We start from the raw sequence: 16,870 nt of genomic DNA, 5'->3' as shown, positions 1-16,870 counted from the left end.
CCTGGAATGTGCATTAAAACAACTCCCCCAGGGGTCCCAACGTGCACTGAAGTTGAAAAATCAGTCTCCTTAGGCACTGGTCCAGAGGTGGTCAGAGGATGGGGCTGCCCACAAGTGTTGACCCAAGCCTTCTGGGACAGCTCGGATACATTTTCAGAAATAAAAGCATTCTTAAAACTAGTGCACTAGTGAGCAAAAGTGGAATATTGATTTTTATTATTTTATTTCCAAGTCCTAAAAAACAGCTCCACCCAGCACACCTCCTCGTCGGCAGTCACAGGAGAGGCTGGAGCAGCCAGCAGTGGGCAGGCTGAGCACAGAAGCGGCCAGTGCAGGGGGCCCCTGGCCACAGTGCCCTCTGTTGCCAGGGTCGTCCATTAGCTTCCCGAGGGGTTAGCTTCTGTCATTTCTCAAATAAAAGCATCAAACCTGCTACTAAAAAACTGCTCTCCTAGAGATTTTTGTAGTCCACACTTGGATTTGAGGCTTATGGACAGATTACGGAAAATTGAAAATTTTGCTGAGATCTCCAGTTTAAAACTTTTCTAGAACACTGTTTTAGGTCAGTCAACCTTTTAATATTGTAATTTAAAGACACAAAGTACGTTTAAAGCAGGGGTGGTCCAAAGTTTTCTAATTCTTCTTTAAAGCCTCCTAACAACTGTAATGGCTTTTCCCGCAGCCTCTTCGATGCTGTACACTCGTTGATCAAAAATAAAATCCACAGATTGCCAGTTATTGACCCTATCAGTGGGAATGCACTTTATATACTTACCCACAAAAGAATCCTCAAGTTCCTCCAGCTTTTTGTAAGTAGTTTTTAGTGTTTCTAAAGACATAGCTGCATCTACTTTAATTTACTTCAAGTAAATTGGCTCCTGTTACCCTCATAGAAGAAATCGTTAGTTTTGAGGTCTCCATTTCTAAACTTCAGTTTCTCAACTCACTACTATTTGAACTGTACATTCTCAAAGTTGATTCCAGTTAAAAAGTAATCACCTTTCAGTGCAAGTAAAAACACTTGGAATTCTCTATTTAAGTGAGAATATTTTATCACCTAAAATGAGGAGAAGCAAAGCAGTTCGCGAGTCAGTCTGATTAAGGAAGTACTTACCCGAGATAGCTTGAGCCAGACTGCCTTATGATGCTTTACTGGTGTCATGGTTGGGGACATGCTCAGAAGTCCTGGCCCCAGGATGGTCTTATTATTTACTGCAGCAGTGATAGAAAAGCCCAAAGCAAATAAAATTTTGACAACAGAATACCATGTTGGTCCAAATCAGGGCTATATTGTCTGTAGGTTTTCTCAACTGCATCGGAAATGAGATGGCTTCATAATCATCCCAAACTCAGAACCTGTTCGGTCGGCAGTATTAAAAAGAGGCTCAGAAGGGCCAGAGTGTTCACAGGAGGGCTTCAATTTTTTCCTTTTAATTACATGCACTGAAGTTGAGGTTATAAGTAATTGGTCAGCTAGAACCAGTAAGGGGCCTCATTCATAGTTCAGAAGAGATCATATTAAGAATCATTTTTTTTAAAGAATTTAGTAGACATTAAAAATCTACGTCAAGTTAGCTTTCCTGTCTTCTCCACAGCTTCAAATTAGGAAATAAAGCAGCATGCCAGTGTGGCGTGAAGGAGCCCAGGCTGCTCCGACAGCAGCCCAGAGGGTTTAAGTGATGGGGAGAAATGCCTTGTCCATCAAACCAGCCCTATATTTTAATAGTCTGTGTAAATGTAGCAGTCATCATGTTTAAATAAACACTAAGAAAGAATGTAGGAAGGAGAAGAGTGATTTACAAAAAAGCATGAAGTTTGGTAAAGAGGCAGTCTAGGGAAGAAGAATTAAGGAGGCGGGGACATTGTTGGTCAGACTTCCTGTCTGCCATGGGCTGAACGCATGCAGTCGCCTTGGCACTGAGCTTTAACAGGACCCAGGGCTCAGGACCCAGGGCGGGGCTGTACCAGGCTCTTAGCCCACGTACCCCTTAGAGTCGCCATTTTAAAACAGTACTAATCATGAGAGGAGCTAAACAGTGTTAAGCATTACGCTGTGTCAGGCACTTCACATGATAAAGCTAATCCTAGCCACCACCCTCTCAGGTAGGTATTTTTATTCATCTGATTTGGAAGCGATAACATTCAGCAAGGTTGCGTAGCCTTGCCACGGTTGCCGGTGGTGGTGGTGGAGCAGCCCTCCCTCTAACAGCTCCGTCTGTCTGTGTCCAGAGGCGGCTTAGATCCTCGGGCTCAGGGCGCCTGGCTCACACGGCCGACGGCGCCCGGAGGCCCTTAGCGTTTCCGTGGCCGCGCTGCCGACGGGGAGGCACAGCCTGAGACAGGCCTTTGGCATCTTCTCCTCTACAACAAGTAGAGGAGGTGGCCTCTGCCAGTACTGCCTTATATTTGGGCCAATATGGTAATTAGAATCATGCTGTTAGAATATTCAGCTAGGGATTTTCAGATAAAAATGAAGAATTTTAAATAAACTCCAGAACCTGATTTTTACTGCCTTGAGATCATGTTCCGAGAAAAAGTAGCGTTGCCCTTAGAGACGTTTGACAGTCAGCCTAAGCGTGCAGATGAACAGGGGTTTATCCTGCATCGAGATGGGCTAGATGACCTAATAGGTCTTTCTTTTTTTCTCTCTAAATTTCTAGGATTCTCATGATTTGAATATTGATGAACTCTTTGACTTGAACATTTTGTTTCTTCTAATTGTTCATCTTTTCCTGATAATTATAAGGTACACCAGGAGGATGGAATCAACTGTACCCTTTATAAAAGGTGGATTTTTGAAACCATAGACCTTATTTTGTTTTAGTCAAACATGATCCTAGACTTCCTCTTCTGACTTCTCCCTCCTCCTTTAAAACAGCCCGTGAAAAGAAAAGTTAACTTTTAAATGTTCTTTTAATTCTGTTCAGTTGGCTTGTTCTTGTTCCTAGTAGACAAAAATTGGAGTCCTCCAATGGAGAATTCAGGGTGTAGAGGTGGGATGGTGTGGGAACTAGCTTAGCAGCTCAGACAGCCACCATCAGACGCTTTGGGTTTGGCAATGTGTGGGTTCTTAATAAACATTACCTAATGATGACAGCAGGACAATGAATTTAACATGAATAATTTAAGAAGATTCTCGGTGGCTGATGGGTCTTAATTTCCAAATAGACCTGTCGTTCCCTCCTGTCCGGTTTTCCAGTGGGTGAAGAGAAGGAGAAAATGTTACAGTGTTAGTGCTTTGCAGTATTTTTACTAAGTAGTTAAATAAGCATAAACATATAAGCTGGTTTGAACAAAAGACACAGTTCTTGTATGTAACATTTTCATGTTAATTCAGATATCCGGGTGGATTGTTAGAAAAGACTTATTTGTTGCACATAGTTTTTCATCGAATGTGGACATGTGAACACTGAAAAGGTCTGCTCTGGCTCTAGAGCATCTGTGCCCGTCTTCCTGTCTAGATGTCTGATATGCCAAAGCCTGCTTTCATGAAGCAGAACCTGGGTGCACTCGGAATCGGGACCTACCACAACATCGCCTTCATACACCCAGACACTCCCATCATTAAAGCCTTGAATGTCTTCGTGGAAAGACGAGTGTCAGCCTTGCCTGTTGTGGACGAGTCAGGTCTGTGTGCTGAGCCATACCAGTTGAACAGAAACAACGGTTTATCTCCTTAGGGTAAAACTATTGTTAAATGACCTGGCATATCAGATAAGTGGGGAAATGAAAACTTAGACCAAGGAGTACTCAGGAGAATAAGAATTTTATACTGGCTTATTTTCACATTTTCCATTAAGATATGATTTCATGTCCCTTTTAAAATAGTCAGGTTTATTTTGTTTAGCAATATTTAATTCTTAGTAAATATCTAGTTAAGATTGATATTAAATGCTGTTTTTTGTTTCTAAGATATTATTCTAACATACATTTTTATTTTTAGGAAAAGTTGTAGATATTTATTCCAAATTTGATGTAATTGTAAGTATTTTTAATTTTGTTAAACCTGTCTTCTAGAATGCATTTAAAGCATATTCCTTAGTCTGTTTTTTGTGACTTTTCCTATTTTAACAATTCCTAGCTTCTTTGAGGATGAGGACCTTATCAGAGAATTCCATAGACTCCCCAACAGTAATTGTACTTTTAATATTCATTGGTTTAGCAGTGAATAACATATTAGTAGCATTTTATTTTTTTAACTTTTTATTTTATATTGGAATATAGCCGATTAACAATGTTGTGACAGCTTCAGATGCACAGCAAAGTGACTTGGCCATATATATACATGTATCCATTCTCCCCCAGACTCTCCTCCCATCCAGGCTGCCACATAACATTGAGCAGAGTTCCCTCTGCTATACAGTAGGTCCTTGTTGGTTATCCTTTTCAAATATAACAGTGTGTACTTGTCAATCCCCAAATCCCTAACTATCCCTTCCCTCCACCTTGCCCCTGCCCCGTAACCGTAAGTTCATTCTCTAAGTCTGTGAGTCCGTTTCTGTTTTGAAAATACATTCATTTGTATTTCTTTTTAGATTCCCCATATAAGCGGTATCATCCGATATTTCTCTTTCTCTGACTTACTTCACTCAGCATGACAATCTCTAGGTCCATCCATGTTGCTGCAATGGCATTATTTCATTCTTTTTTATGCCTGAGAAATATTCCATTGTATGTATGTACCACGTCTTCTTTATCCATTCCTCTGTCGATGGACATTCAGGTTGCTTCCATGTCTTGGCTATTGTAAACAGTGCTGCAATGAACATTGGGGTGCATGTATCCTTTTGGACCATGTTTTTCTCCGGATATATGCCCAGGAGTGGGATTGCAGGGTTGTATGGTAGCTCTATTTTTAGTTTTTTAAGGACCCTCCATACTGTTCTCCATAGTGGCTGCACCAATTTACATTCCCACCAACAGTGTAGGAGGGTTCCCTTCTCTCCACACCCTCTCCAGCATTTACTGTTTGTGGATTTTTTGATGATGGCCATTCTGACTGGTGTGAGGTGATACCTCATTTTAGTTTTGATTTGTATTTCTCTAATCATTAGTGATGGTGACCATCTTTTCCATGTGCCTCTTTGCCCATCTGTATGTCTTCCTTGGAAAAATGTCTATTTGGGTCTTATGCTTTTTTTTTTTTTTTTTTTGCTGTACGCGGCCTCTCACTGTTGTGGCCTCTCCGGTTGCGGAGCACAGGCTCCGGACGCGCAGGCTCAGCAGCCATGGCTCATGGGCCCAGCCACTCCGTGGCATGTGGGGTCTTCCCGGACCGGGGCACGAACCCGTGTCCCCTGCATCGGCAGGTGGACTCTCAACCACTGCGTCACCAGGGAAGCCCCTTATGCCCATTTTTTGATTGGGTTGTTTGTTTTGATATTAAGCCACATGAGCTGTTTGTAAATTTTGGAGACTAAATCCCTTGTTGGTCTCATCATTTGAAAACATTTTCTTCCAATCTGTGGGTTGTCTTTTCGTTTTATGGTTTCCTTTGCCGTGCAAAAGCTTTTGACTTTAATTAGGTCCCATTTGTTTATTTTTGTTTTTATTTCCATTATTCTGGGAGACGGATGGGAAAACATATTGCTGCAATTTATGTCAGAGAGTGTTCTGCCTATGTTTTCCTCTAAGAGTTTTATAGTGTCTGGTCTCACATTTAGGTTTTTAATCCATTTTGAGCTTATTTTTGTGTATGGTGTTAAAGAATGATCTAATTTCATTTTTTTACATGTAGCTATCCAGTTTTCCCAGTACCATTTGTTGAAGAGACTGCCTTTCCACCACTGTATAGTCTTGCCTCCTTTGTCTTAGGTTAATTAACCATAGGTGTGTGGGTTCATTTCTGGGCTTTCTATCCTGTTCCATTGATCTACAGTTCTGTTTTTGTGCCACTACCGTACTGTTTTGATGACTGCAGCTTTGTAGTATAGTCTGAAGTCAGGGAGCCTGATTTCTCCAGCTCCATTTTTCTTTCTCAAGATTGCTTTGGCTATTTGGGGTCTTTTGTATCTCCATACAAATTTTAAGATTTTTTTTGTTCCAGTTCTGTGAAAAATTCCATTGGTAATATGATAGGGATTGCACTGAATCTGTAGACTGCCTTGGGTAGTATAGTCATTTTGACAATATTTATTCCATTCCAAGAACATGGTATATCTTTCCATCTGTTTGTGTCTTCTCCAGCTTTTTTCATCGGCATCTTAGTTTTTGGAGTACAGGTCTTTTGTCTCCTTAGGTAGGTTTATTCCTAGGTATTTTATTCTTTTTGATGGAGTGGTAAATGGGATTGTTTCTTGAATTTCTCTTTCTGATCTTTCATTGTTAGTGTGTAGAAATGCAGCAGGTGTCTGTGTATTAATTTTGTAGCCTGCAACTTTACCAAATTTATTGATGAGCTCTATAGTTTTCTGGTAGCGTCTTTAGAATTTTCTGTGTATTCATGTCATCTGCAAACAGTGATTTGGATTCCTTTTATTTCTTCTTCTTCTCTGCCGTAGCTAGGACTTCCAAAACTGTGTTGAATAAAAGTGGTGAGAGTGGGCATCCTTGTCTTGTTCCTGATCTTAGAAGAAATGCTTTCAGCTTTTCACCCTTGAGTATGATGCTAGCTGTAGGTTTGTCATATATGGCCTTTACTATGTTGAGGTAGGTTCCCTCTATGCCCACTTTCTGGAGAGTTTTTATCATAAATCGGTGTTAAATTTTGTCAAAAGCTTTTTCTGCATCTATTGAGATGATCATAGGTTTTTATTCTTCAATTTGTTGATACGGTGTATCACACTGATTGATTTGTGGATTCTGAGAAATCCTTGATCATGGTGTATGATCCTTTTAATGTATTGTTGGATTCAAATTGCTAGTATTTTGTTGAGGATTTTGCTTCTATGTTCAACAGTGATATTGGCCGGTAATTTTCTTTTTTAGTGGTATCTTTGTCTGGTTTTGGTATTAGGGTGATGGTGGCCTCACAGAATGAGTTTGGGAGTTTTCCTTCCTCTGCAATTTTCTGGAACAGTTTCTAAAGGATAGGTGTTAGGCTGTTTTCTAAATGTCTGATAGAATTCACCTGTGAAGCCATCAGGTCCTGGCCTTTTGTTTGTGGGTTTTTAAGTACAGTTTCAATTTCAATGCTTGTGATTGGTCTGTTCATATTTTCTGACTCTTCCTGGTTCAGTCCTGGGAGACTGTACCTTTCCATATTAGTAGCATTTTATAATTCTTTGTCTTTTCAGTACATGAGTCACTTATCCGTTACTACAGCATGTGTATGTGTTAAATAGTCATGTTTCTATACCAGAGCCATTGATTCACTCTGCCAACAGGCATGTGCTTAGTGCGCAGGTGGATTCCTGGTCACCCACATCCCACTACTTGCTAATTGGGAACAACTGTTCTGAAGAGGACAGCAAATGGCATTATGTAAAGTTCTGTTTTTTATTCCCTGGTTTAAATTTACTAGATTGATTTTGGTCCTACATCCTTCCACTCGATACTTTTCCCCCATTCATTTAAATTCATTTCCTTAGAGTTTTACATGATTTCTAAGAAAGGGAACTGAAACTTTGATAGCCCCAAACCTGCATACCGTTTTTTTGCCTTAATATTGACCATAGCATTAAGTATTCTTTTGTAGCTGTCTCAGACCCTTTTGTTTCATCTTATTCTGTTTAATAAATATAACAGACACCAAAAAAATAGGCTTATTGGAATTTGGTTGGGTGGGACCCTGTAAGGTTAATCAGAACCTTGAGCAGCCATTCCGATCTACAGGGCTTCCTCCGTGATCACCCCCGCAAAGCCTTTCTAGCAAAAACCTTGTTCCCTAGCCCTGGGGACTTCTTACCCTTTGCAGGTGTTACTCCACCTCTCAAAACACTGTTCATTCAGGGAACATAGGGTAAAAGTGGGGGGATAAATTAGGAGTTTAGGACTAACAGATACAAACTACTGTATATAAAATAAACAACAAGGCCCTACTGTATAGCACAGGGAACTATATTCAATATCTTATAGTAACCTATAATAAATATATATATATATATAAATAAGTCACTTTGCTGTACACCAGCAACTAACACTACATTGTAAATCAACTATACTTCAATTAAAAAAAAAAAAAGAACCTATAGGGTAAGGATAGGGGAATCTTCTGTAGGACATACAGTCAGAATTTAACCGTTTTAAATGGTTGCTTCATAATAAAGGTACACCTTATAAGCTTTAAATGATTATTGATAAGATGATGAAATAACAGTACTGATGGCATGTCATAAGCTGGTACAGTGGTACTAAGTTATGATAAACATTAATGTTTTTAAGGAACAGGCTGCTTTGAACTAACTTTGGTCATTAAATGTGAATTGAAATGAAGGATATAACTCACTGTTACTTCATTATAGAACCTTGCTGCTGAAAAAACATACAACAACCTAGACATCACAGTGACCCAGGCCCTGCAGCACCGGTCACAGTATTTCGAAGGTGTAGTGAAGTGCAGTAAGCTGGAAGTACTGGAGACCATCGTGGACAGAATAGTGAGAGCCGAGGTAAAGTGGCTGCATCCAGGTCCCTCCCCACCTCCCCGTCTGCCATAAGCACCTAACTAGGAAACAGTGCCCCAGGAATTCTGAGTCACAGGTCCAGCCCGTGAGGCAGCCTTCCAGTCCAGTCCCATGACACAGTCTCCCTGCTCCAGAACCTAGCACATGTCTTGGCACATAGTAGGTCATCTGTGAATGTTCACTGAATTGAATTTCATTTATAAGTCCTGACATCATAGCTGAATCAAATAAAGATACTTTCATGGTTTTAAAACATACTTGAGAAAACAGAAGTCCCAAGAGCTTTAAGTTTCATTAGAGTATTGATGAATTTAAAGCTAAAAATGTGTAATTATGTGGTCTTAACAAGTAAGTCAATAAAATGTATTCTGATCTTTTTTTTTTAAGTTTAACACCCTGCTCCGTCCTTAGCAGAGCTGACTCCCCAAGCTTCAGCTGCCATGGCTTTTACCCTGTTTCACTAGTCTCAACACGAAGTCTTTTCTACTTGAATTTAACATCCATTACTAGTTTTCCAGAGGGTTCTAATTGACTTAGGAATACATCTAAGGTTTTTATTGTTCTTTTGTATATGCCTTTTGAAGATCATAAGCAGAAATAGGTAAGACATTCCTGCCTAATTTTAAGGACAATGGACCACATCCATCTGATGGAATCCTTTATAACAATTAAAAATCATGTTTAAGGAGAATACTGTTGATATGGAAAAGTAATATATTGCTAAGAGAAAGGCCAGTTACTATATATAGTGTGATGCTTCGTGTTAACATAAGTGCACGTGCATAGAAAAGAGACTAGAAAGACTCGCACCTCAGTATTAACACGGCTGTTTCTGTGGAGAACGCCAGCATGCCTTCGTGTTCCCAAGACCTCTGTTTGAGCACATGCTACTGTCAGGTAGGAGAAGAAAGTGATTGGCTTGTCCTGGAAGTCCATCTGGTGAGCAGCACAAACTTTAATATGAAAATAGGTTATTGAGGGAAATACAGGTGTAATTAAAGTTTTCTCAAGTTACCCACCTTGACTTTTTTCGTCATTAATTTTTTTCACCATATGACTCCTTGTTGGGGGACAAACCAGTTTTTAGCTTCAACATGTATATATATATATATATATATACACACACACACACACACATATATATGCATACACATATATATATACACACACACACATATATATACACATATATACACACACATACATGCATACACATATACGCATACATACACATATATATACATACATACATATATATACACACACATATATACATACATATATATACACATACATACACATATATATATACACATATTTTTTATATATATATATAGTATATTTGTGGCTGCACTGAGCAGCTTGTGGGATCTTAGTTCCCCAACCAGGGACTGAACCCAGGCCCTCAGCAGTGAAAGCACAGAATCCTAACCAGTGGACCACCAGGGACTTCCCAGCTTCAACATATTTTGTTAGGAGAAGGGTATACAGTATCAGCGATGATTTGGTTTATTTATATGACAAATATCACACTAGCTTTTAGAAAAGAAACATTCATAAGTTTAGACTCAGCAACAGATGATAATATTTTTGGTGGTCATTTCTGTCTGGCAGAACTAATTCTAAGTGAAATGGTTTCCCCTTGACCTTTAGTAGTTCAAAAGATAGTTATTTATCATTATTAAATGTTAACAACAAAATGTGTCTAGTATAGAATATATAGCATTCTCTGGCCCTAGATGTAAATCAACTTATGATTAAAGTTAATAGATAATTAATTGTGTTATATCACAGGGTTGATTGAAGAACATAACTTTTTCTAGAGAAGCTTTTGAAAGAAATTTATGTTGATTAGCATGAGAAAGATGACAAAGTGATTTCTCTTTTAACCTAAAAGCAAGCTATGATGTCAAAAGCATCACCGGCACAGTATCATTAGAGACAAACTATAAAAATGATTTCCCCACTCCTCCCATCTCCCTCCTGTGCCACCCATTCTGTACCAGTGGGTTTTAACTGTTCAGTGTGGAGAAGAGGATCTCCAGGGTAACCGACTGGCATGTGGTTGCCTCAAGCCTAAATTCTAAAGCTTTTAAATCAGAGAAGCGTGATGCTCTCTCCCTCCTTTCCTGTTTTAAGGACACTTTGCTATAGTAATACCTCAGAACATTGTCCACTCACTTATAAAAGACTTTCAAGTAGAAAACAAGATGTGAATGTAATTTATTTCACTTGATTATAGTTGATCATCCTCTGTTATTCTTAATATATGAACTTCATAGAGAAAAGGGAAAATATAATCTAAGAGCAGTGACCTTTTATTTAGTTTCACTGCTTATTTGGACTTCTCTCCCTGGTAAAAACAGTTATCTGATAGTTAATAGAAACCGAGATACAACTTTTAAAAATTAAAAACCGTTTTAGAGATTAGAGCCACATGAAGCAGCTACTGTGATACTTCATGTTTTGAATTTATCTTTCATATATTAATATTTTGAAAATAGAAAACTCAGCAGGACATATCTGGCTAATTTTTCTTAAAAGTAGTCAAGCAAATCAGCATTGCATTTTAACAGAGCCAAGGCCATTGCATGGCTCTGTGCACTGTTACTTTCTCTCATTTGTGGGATCTGTTCATTGTATAGCACATGAAAGACTTTTTTCCTAACGTCCATTTTAAACCTTTACTTATTTCAACTTTCACACGTGGCCTCCTTTCCTCTTGTCTGCAGGTCCATCGGCTGGTGGTAGTAAACGAAACAGACAGTATCGTGGGTATTATTTCCCTGTCGGATATTCTGCAAGCCCTGATACTCACCCCTGCAGGTATAAATGCCAGTGTCTGACCTTTACTGTAAGTGCGCAGGGAGCCGGGGCAGGGGCGGGGATGCGGGGCAGCAAGCCCTCCCTCGCCCACCTGCCAGCCTCACCTTTCTGTGCAGTACCTTGTAAACCATTTTCATTTTCTTTGTGGTTTTGAAAAGCTTATAGAAAGTATTCTGACTTAAGAGCATCCTGTCGACACCCAGAAGTGCTTAAGTAATCGAGGATTCATTGCCATGATCATCATAACCTTGCCCATTAAAAAGTGAAGATCTCCTCAGTTTTGCTTTATGTTTAGGACTACTAACTGGAAATCAGGGGGGAAATTCTTTGGGACCTAAGTATTGAAACCATCTACCCTTCAAAAAGAAAAAAAAAAGCTTACTAGTAGTATATAAAAGTTTGTGACCTACGCAAACTTTTTTCCATTAATAGTGTATGGAAATTACGTTAACTGCCGAACATTGGTGACTAAACTCATTTTCTGCCAGATTAACTCTAAGCAAACCCTCAGGTCACAGTCAGGGAGCCCGTGAGGCAGGGGGAGGGAGGGGCCTTTGGTGTTTCTCCTGTGTCACACAGTTTAATCCGTTTAATGGCTGAAGGGGTCCTAAAACCACCAGCCCTCCACTTCCCCTCCCCACCCACACGAAGTACAGACAACCCAGCCTCAGGCCTCACAGATCAAGGCCAAGACAGGAGACTAAACCATGTGCCCTTTGAACTCTTAGAAGTTAAACATTTAAATGTGCCTTTACTAGGGTATTGATTTTTCTTTAGTTCAGAAATCAATCACACTGGCTAAGACTAGTTTTTACAGTTGGCCTATAGCCTGGAGATACCCACCTGAAAAGGAATCCCCATCACCAGCGAGAAACAGATCGCACTGATTAAGTGAGGACAGGGGCGTGATTGGGGGGGGGGCGGGGGTGACTCCCAGCAGGCTGTAGAGGAGCAGCAGCTGGACGTTGTTAGAAACGCACAGGTGGGGCCCAGCCCATGTCTGCTGAGTCAGAAACTCTAGACACGGGGCTTGTTGCAGTCATTTTCAAATGTCAGATACGTGAGAACCTGAAACTCATGGTAACCTCTTTTTAATCATTACATAAGTTTTAGTACAGCATTCGAGTTCAACATGTGTGCACACTACAGAGTGATCACCCCCCAAGACCAGCTATCATCCACCACCATACAGCTGAGCCTCTCACCCACTGCAGCCACCCCCACCCCCTTCCCTTCTGGTAACCACTGCTGTGTTCTCCACGTTCTTCTGTTGTCTTTGTTCATCAGTTTTGGCTTGGGTCTTTTTAGATTCCACATATGAATGAAACCATATGGTATTTATCTTTCTCTGTCTTGATTTATTTCACTTAGAAATAAGTGAAAGATCCATCCATGTTGTCAAAAATGGCAGGATTTCATTTTTGTTTTTTTTATGGCTCATGATAATCTCTGTAGTCATCAGAAAAGGACTAAAAGATGTGAGACTGTTCACAGCATTACTTGTAATAACCTCAAACTGGAAATAACCCAAATATCTTTGAGCAGAAGAACGGACAGACTGCATTCTGTCCATTAGTGGAATGCATTGATGGTGAACACACATAGCTGTATCGGACAGTGGATGAACCCCACAGACGAAACAGAGCAAGGAAGCAGGACCAATGCAAAGAGTGTGATTGCATTTATATACGCTGACCCTTGAACAACATGGGTCCACTTATACGTGAATTTTTTTCAATAGTAGATACTGCAGTGCTACACAGTCCATGGTTGGTTGAATCCACAGACACCGAACTGCGGATATGGAGGGGAGTCGTGGATACAAAGGATAAGTTGTGGGTAGCGCCCCAGTGTTGTTCAAGGGTCAGCTGTGCAGCTCCTCTGTGCATGTTAGGAAAAGGACTCATCTCCAGGCAGGCTCATCCCCACAGGCCTGTAACTTGGCACCTTCAGAAAAAGACGCCCCTTTTCTAGTCAGCTGGCCCTGGGCCAAGGCACACAGCTTGCCGGGCTGAGTCAGGCCAAATGTCAACTCGCTTCTGTCCCCCTGGCCAAGATTCTTTGTGCATTACCAATTCAGAGTAAGCAATTCTTTATCCTCTCTATGTCTTGGTGTCACAAACCATAAGAATGAGAATGTTCGCCTGGATGAGTTTAAATTTCCATCCAAATTTGATATTTCAAAAATTCTAAATTATTAATGCAAGTCAGCAAGAATGAAAATGCAAGGAGGAAACCTTTTCCACGGCTGGATTTGGAATGTTTGTTACCACAGAAATAAATATTGTAAAGACAGGGATAGTCGAATTAGAATTCTTTGTAGCACGGTGTGTATAACGCTGTTCATTTAGGAAAATCCCCCGTATTCCTAATAACTGGATTACCGGTGAACACCAGGAGCGGCACTGTCTTAGAAGAGAGGGAGCGCCTCCATCAGATCAGACGCTAGCATACTCTGGTGACCGTGTGGTGCGAGCATCAGACTAGAGGTCCAGCCTGGGCAGCCCAACCCCGCTGTCCCCTCGGAGCTGTGTGAGTGTGGGCCAGCTTGCTGCTCACCTGTGCAGCCTCCGTCCCTCCCTTCAGCTATAGGATGAGCAGCCTGACACAGGCCTAGTGGCCCTCCAGAGATACTCTGATTGAAACCACAGCCGTGTGTGAACGCTGTGCGCCGTCAGACCCCATACCCGGGACAAGCCCCATATCCAGGACAAACCCCGTACCTGGACAAGCCCTGCTGAGTGGATGTTTATGGAATAATCAGTAAGAGATGCTTTTTAAAAGAATCCACTATTATGTGAATAAAAGGTACCGGTGGTTATTCTTTTCACCAGATAATGGACACAATTCCCCATTAAGGATACTGATTTGATATAATAACATCTTCTCTTTTTTAAAAAGTTTTTAGCAGTAGTTCACTGTCCAACTTAATTCAGACTATCCAAACAAACCTAAGTCTCCACATGTGCAGCTAGTGAGTACACAGCCTGATGGCAGTAGCTACAATTTTAGCCCCTTATTTTTATAGAGTGTTGATCTCTTTCAAAGTTGAGTGTCTTCTAGTGTCTGATGAGAAAATACAGAATCTGTTGTAATGAAAAAAATGGCAGCTCCCCCTCCCAACCCATTTCAAAATATCCTGGCAAGCTGAGAATAGGTTTTATGTGCAGTTACTGTAAGCATGTTTAATGCTTTTACATTTTTATAAGTATGTACAACAGAAATACTTTGCACCTTCACTAAAACTTAAATACATATTTCTTTTAAAAACTTAAAGCAGCAGAACCCTCTTCTTTTCCAAATTAAACCTTGCATATTTAGAATTATGATATGCAGGGAATTCCCTGATGGTCCAGTGGTTAGGACTTCGTGCTTTCACTGCCGTGGCCCAAGTTCAATCTCTGGTCCGGGAACTAAGATCCCTCAAGCCTTGTGGCATGGCCAGAAGGAAAAAAAAAAAAAAAGAGTGCTAGAATTACGATATTGCAAAATGGATTAAAAGCGTGCTGCAGTGATGGCAGGTGGGGATGGGGAGCCTGGAGCTCACCTGCTCATTCCCCACGTCTCCTAAGGCTCTGCAGGTGCGGGTAGGTGCCACCAGGCAGAGAACCACCACTGCGCTCATATAGGACATGCACAGCTGCAACGTATTTTTATATGGCTTTGAAACTTTCCTTTCCCATCTCCTAATAGGTGCCAAGCAGAAGGAGACAGAAACCGAATGACAACCGTGAGTGGAGGAGCCCTTGCAGGAGAACTTGAACAAAGATGCTGGGTCACGCTTTGCCTCATGAACACTGACTGCGATAGAACAGAGTCCAATGGCTGAGAATGTGTATCAGGGTTTAGTGATGGGTGTTTTTTCCAGTGATGTTGAAACTAAGCATAAAAAAGAAAGATTTTGTGTTTGAAGATGCGAGCTTGCATTAAAAGACTCTTTTCAGACCGTTGTCTGAAAGATTTCAGATGCTGTATGTCATTAAAGTGCACTGTGTCCTGAATTTCTATTATTTTTCATTTTAAAGAATTCACTGGTATCTAACAGGTAATATGACATAAGGCGAGTGTGTGGCATATTGAGATCTAGTGCCTTATGTCAGAACAGCGATATGTCATCACTACTGCCCATCGCAGCTGGAGCGTCCTTGTGAACTGACACTGCTGGAGTGTGAACGTCTGAACCTTTACCAAATCAGTTTGTTTTCATTAGATTTGTTGAATAGCTGTAATTTGAATATAAATAATTACTTTATAAAACTTTAATGATGGTTTTATGTGTTAGTGTTCTGTTCTGAACTATAGTGTAAACAAGGCTGATTTACAACAGCTTTATTTATTTTTACTTTCATGCAATTTTTTACACATCCTTTGGTGGGTAAACTTCACCGTACCCATTAATAAACCATTGGTTGCTATTTTAAAAGGGCGAAATTCTCATTAAGTTTGATCTGGAAAGGATATGACTTCTCTAATAGCCGCTGTTAGGTTTTAAAAGCTGAAGTTTCTAACAGCATTTGTGGGAACCTCTCTGTGGGGCTGCAAACAAAGTGCCGGGAAGATGTCTATTTTTTCTTGTGTTTTGACATGAAAATCATGACGTTTGTGTGATTGCTGATGCGATTGTTTTGTAAATTTTACTGTGGCATATACAATATTGTCATATGGTGAGGAGAAACACAATGTTTCCTAATGTAAGTGCTCTGAAAATGTTGACTCTATATATATATACATATATGTGTGTGTGTGTGTGTGTGTGTGTGTGTGTGTGTGTGTGTGTGTGTGTATATGAGTATAGTTTGGTTTTTTGTTTTGGGGGGTTTTTTTGCAGATTGAAAAATTAAAATAAATCTTACTATCTGCCATCTTGTTACAGAAGTTCTTTAAAATACTTTGTATTTCAGCACATTTCTTTTTTTAACATCTTTGAGTATAACTGCTTTACAGTGGTGTGTTAGTTTCTGCTTTATAACGAAGTGAATCAGCTATACGTATAAATATATCCCCATTTCTCCTCCCTCTTGCGTCTCCCTCCCACCCTCCCTATCCCACCCCTCTAGGTGGTCACAAAGCACTGAGCTGATCTCCCTGTCAGCACATATTAATTAAAATTCTACATGCAGTTTCCCACTTAGATATTTCTCCCCAAATAAAGGAGAACATGAATTCTCATATTCTTTTTTACATCAACAGAAAAAAACCTTAATGATTTGATTCATAAACTTTCTCCATTATTAAATAGAACATATTTAATTAAAAATGGCCATGCAGATTTTCTTGTGCTAGGTATCAATTTTTTCATCTCCTAGTAGGCCAAATATGAGAGAAGGAGATTCTTGTCTATGTTTTCCCCATAGAAATAGTAGTGGTTGTGACTTAGGCTAATGGTAATACTTGGAGAACAATGAAATATCAGAAAGAGAAAGTTTTTAAAAACCCCTTTTAAAACTCTGTCCAAAAAAAAAACCCACAAATACCTAGGA

General features: G+C 40.1%; 1 protein-coding gene across 3 annotated transcripts in view; it reads left to right on the top strand.

Moving 5' to 3' along the window:
• Positions 1-16,278, top strand: part of PRKAG2 (protein kinase AMP-activated non-catalytic subunit gamma 2) — a 276,646-nt gene extending 260,368 nt beyond the window's left edge. For all 3 annotated transcript variants that reach the window (XM_082846715.1, XM_082846714.1, XM_082846716.1), the window contains 6 exons: positions 683-809; positions 3,462-3,627; positions 3,944-3,981; positions 8,403-8,549; positions 11,297-11,390; positions 15,084-16,278. In XM_082846715.1, coding sequence (XP_082702841.1) covers positions 683-809; positions 3,462-3,627; positions 3,944-3,981; positions 8,403-8,549; positions 11,297-11,390; positions 15,084-15,115 — 604 coding nt within the window. In that variant the 3' untranslated portion in view covers positions 15,116-16,278. The remainder of the gene's footprint in view (positions 1-682; positions 810-3,461; positions 3,628-3,943; positions 3,982-8,402; positions 8,550-11,296; positions 11,391-15,083) is intronic.
• The last annotated feature ends 592 nt before the right edge of the window (positions 16,279-16,870 follow it).

The sequence above is a fragment of the Leucopleurus acutus genome, assembly GCF_964270905.1.
Source record: "Leucopleurus acutus genome assembly, chromosome: 9".
NCBI lineage: Eukaryota > Metazoa > Chordata > Mammalia > Artiodactyla > Delphinidae > Leucopleurus > Leucopleurus acutus.
Note: the sequence above shows the minus strand (reverse complement) of the source record. Positions and strands in the feature narration are given on the sequence as shown.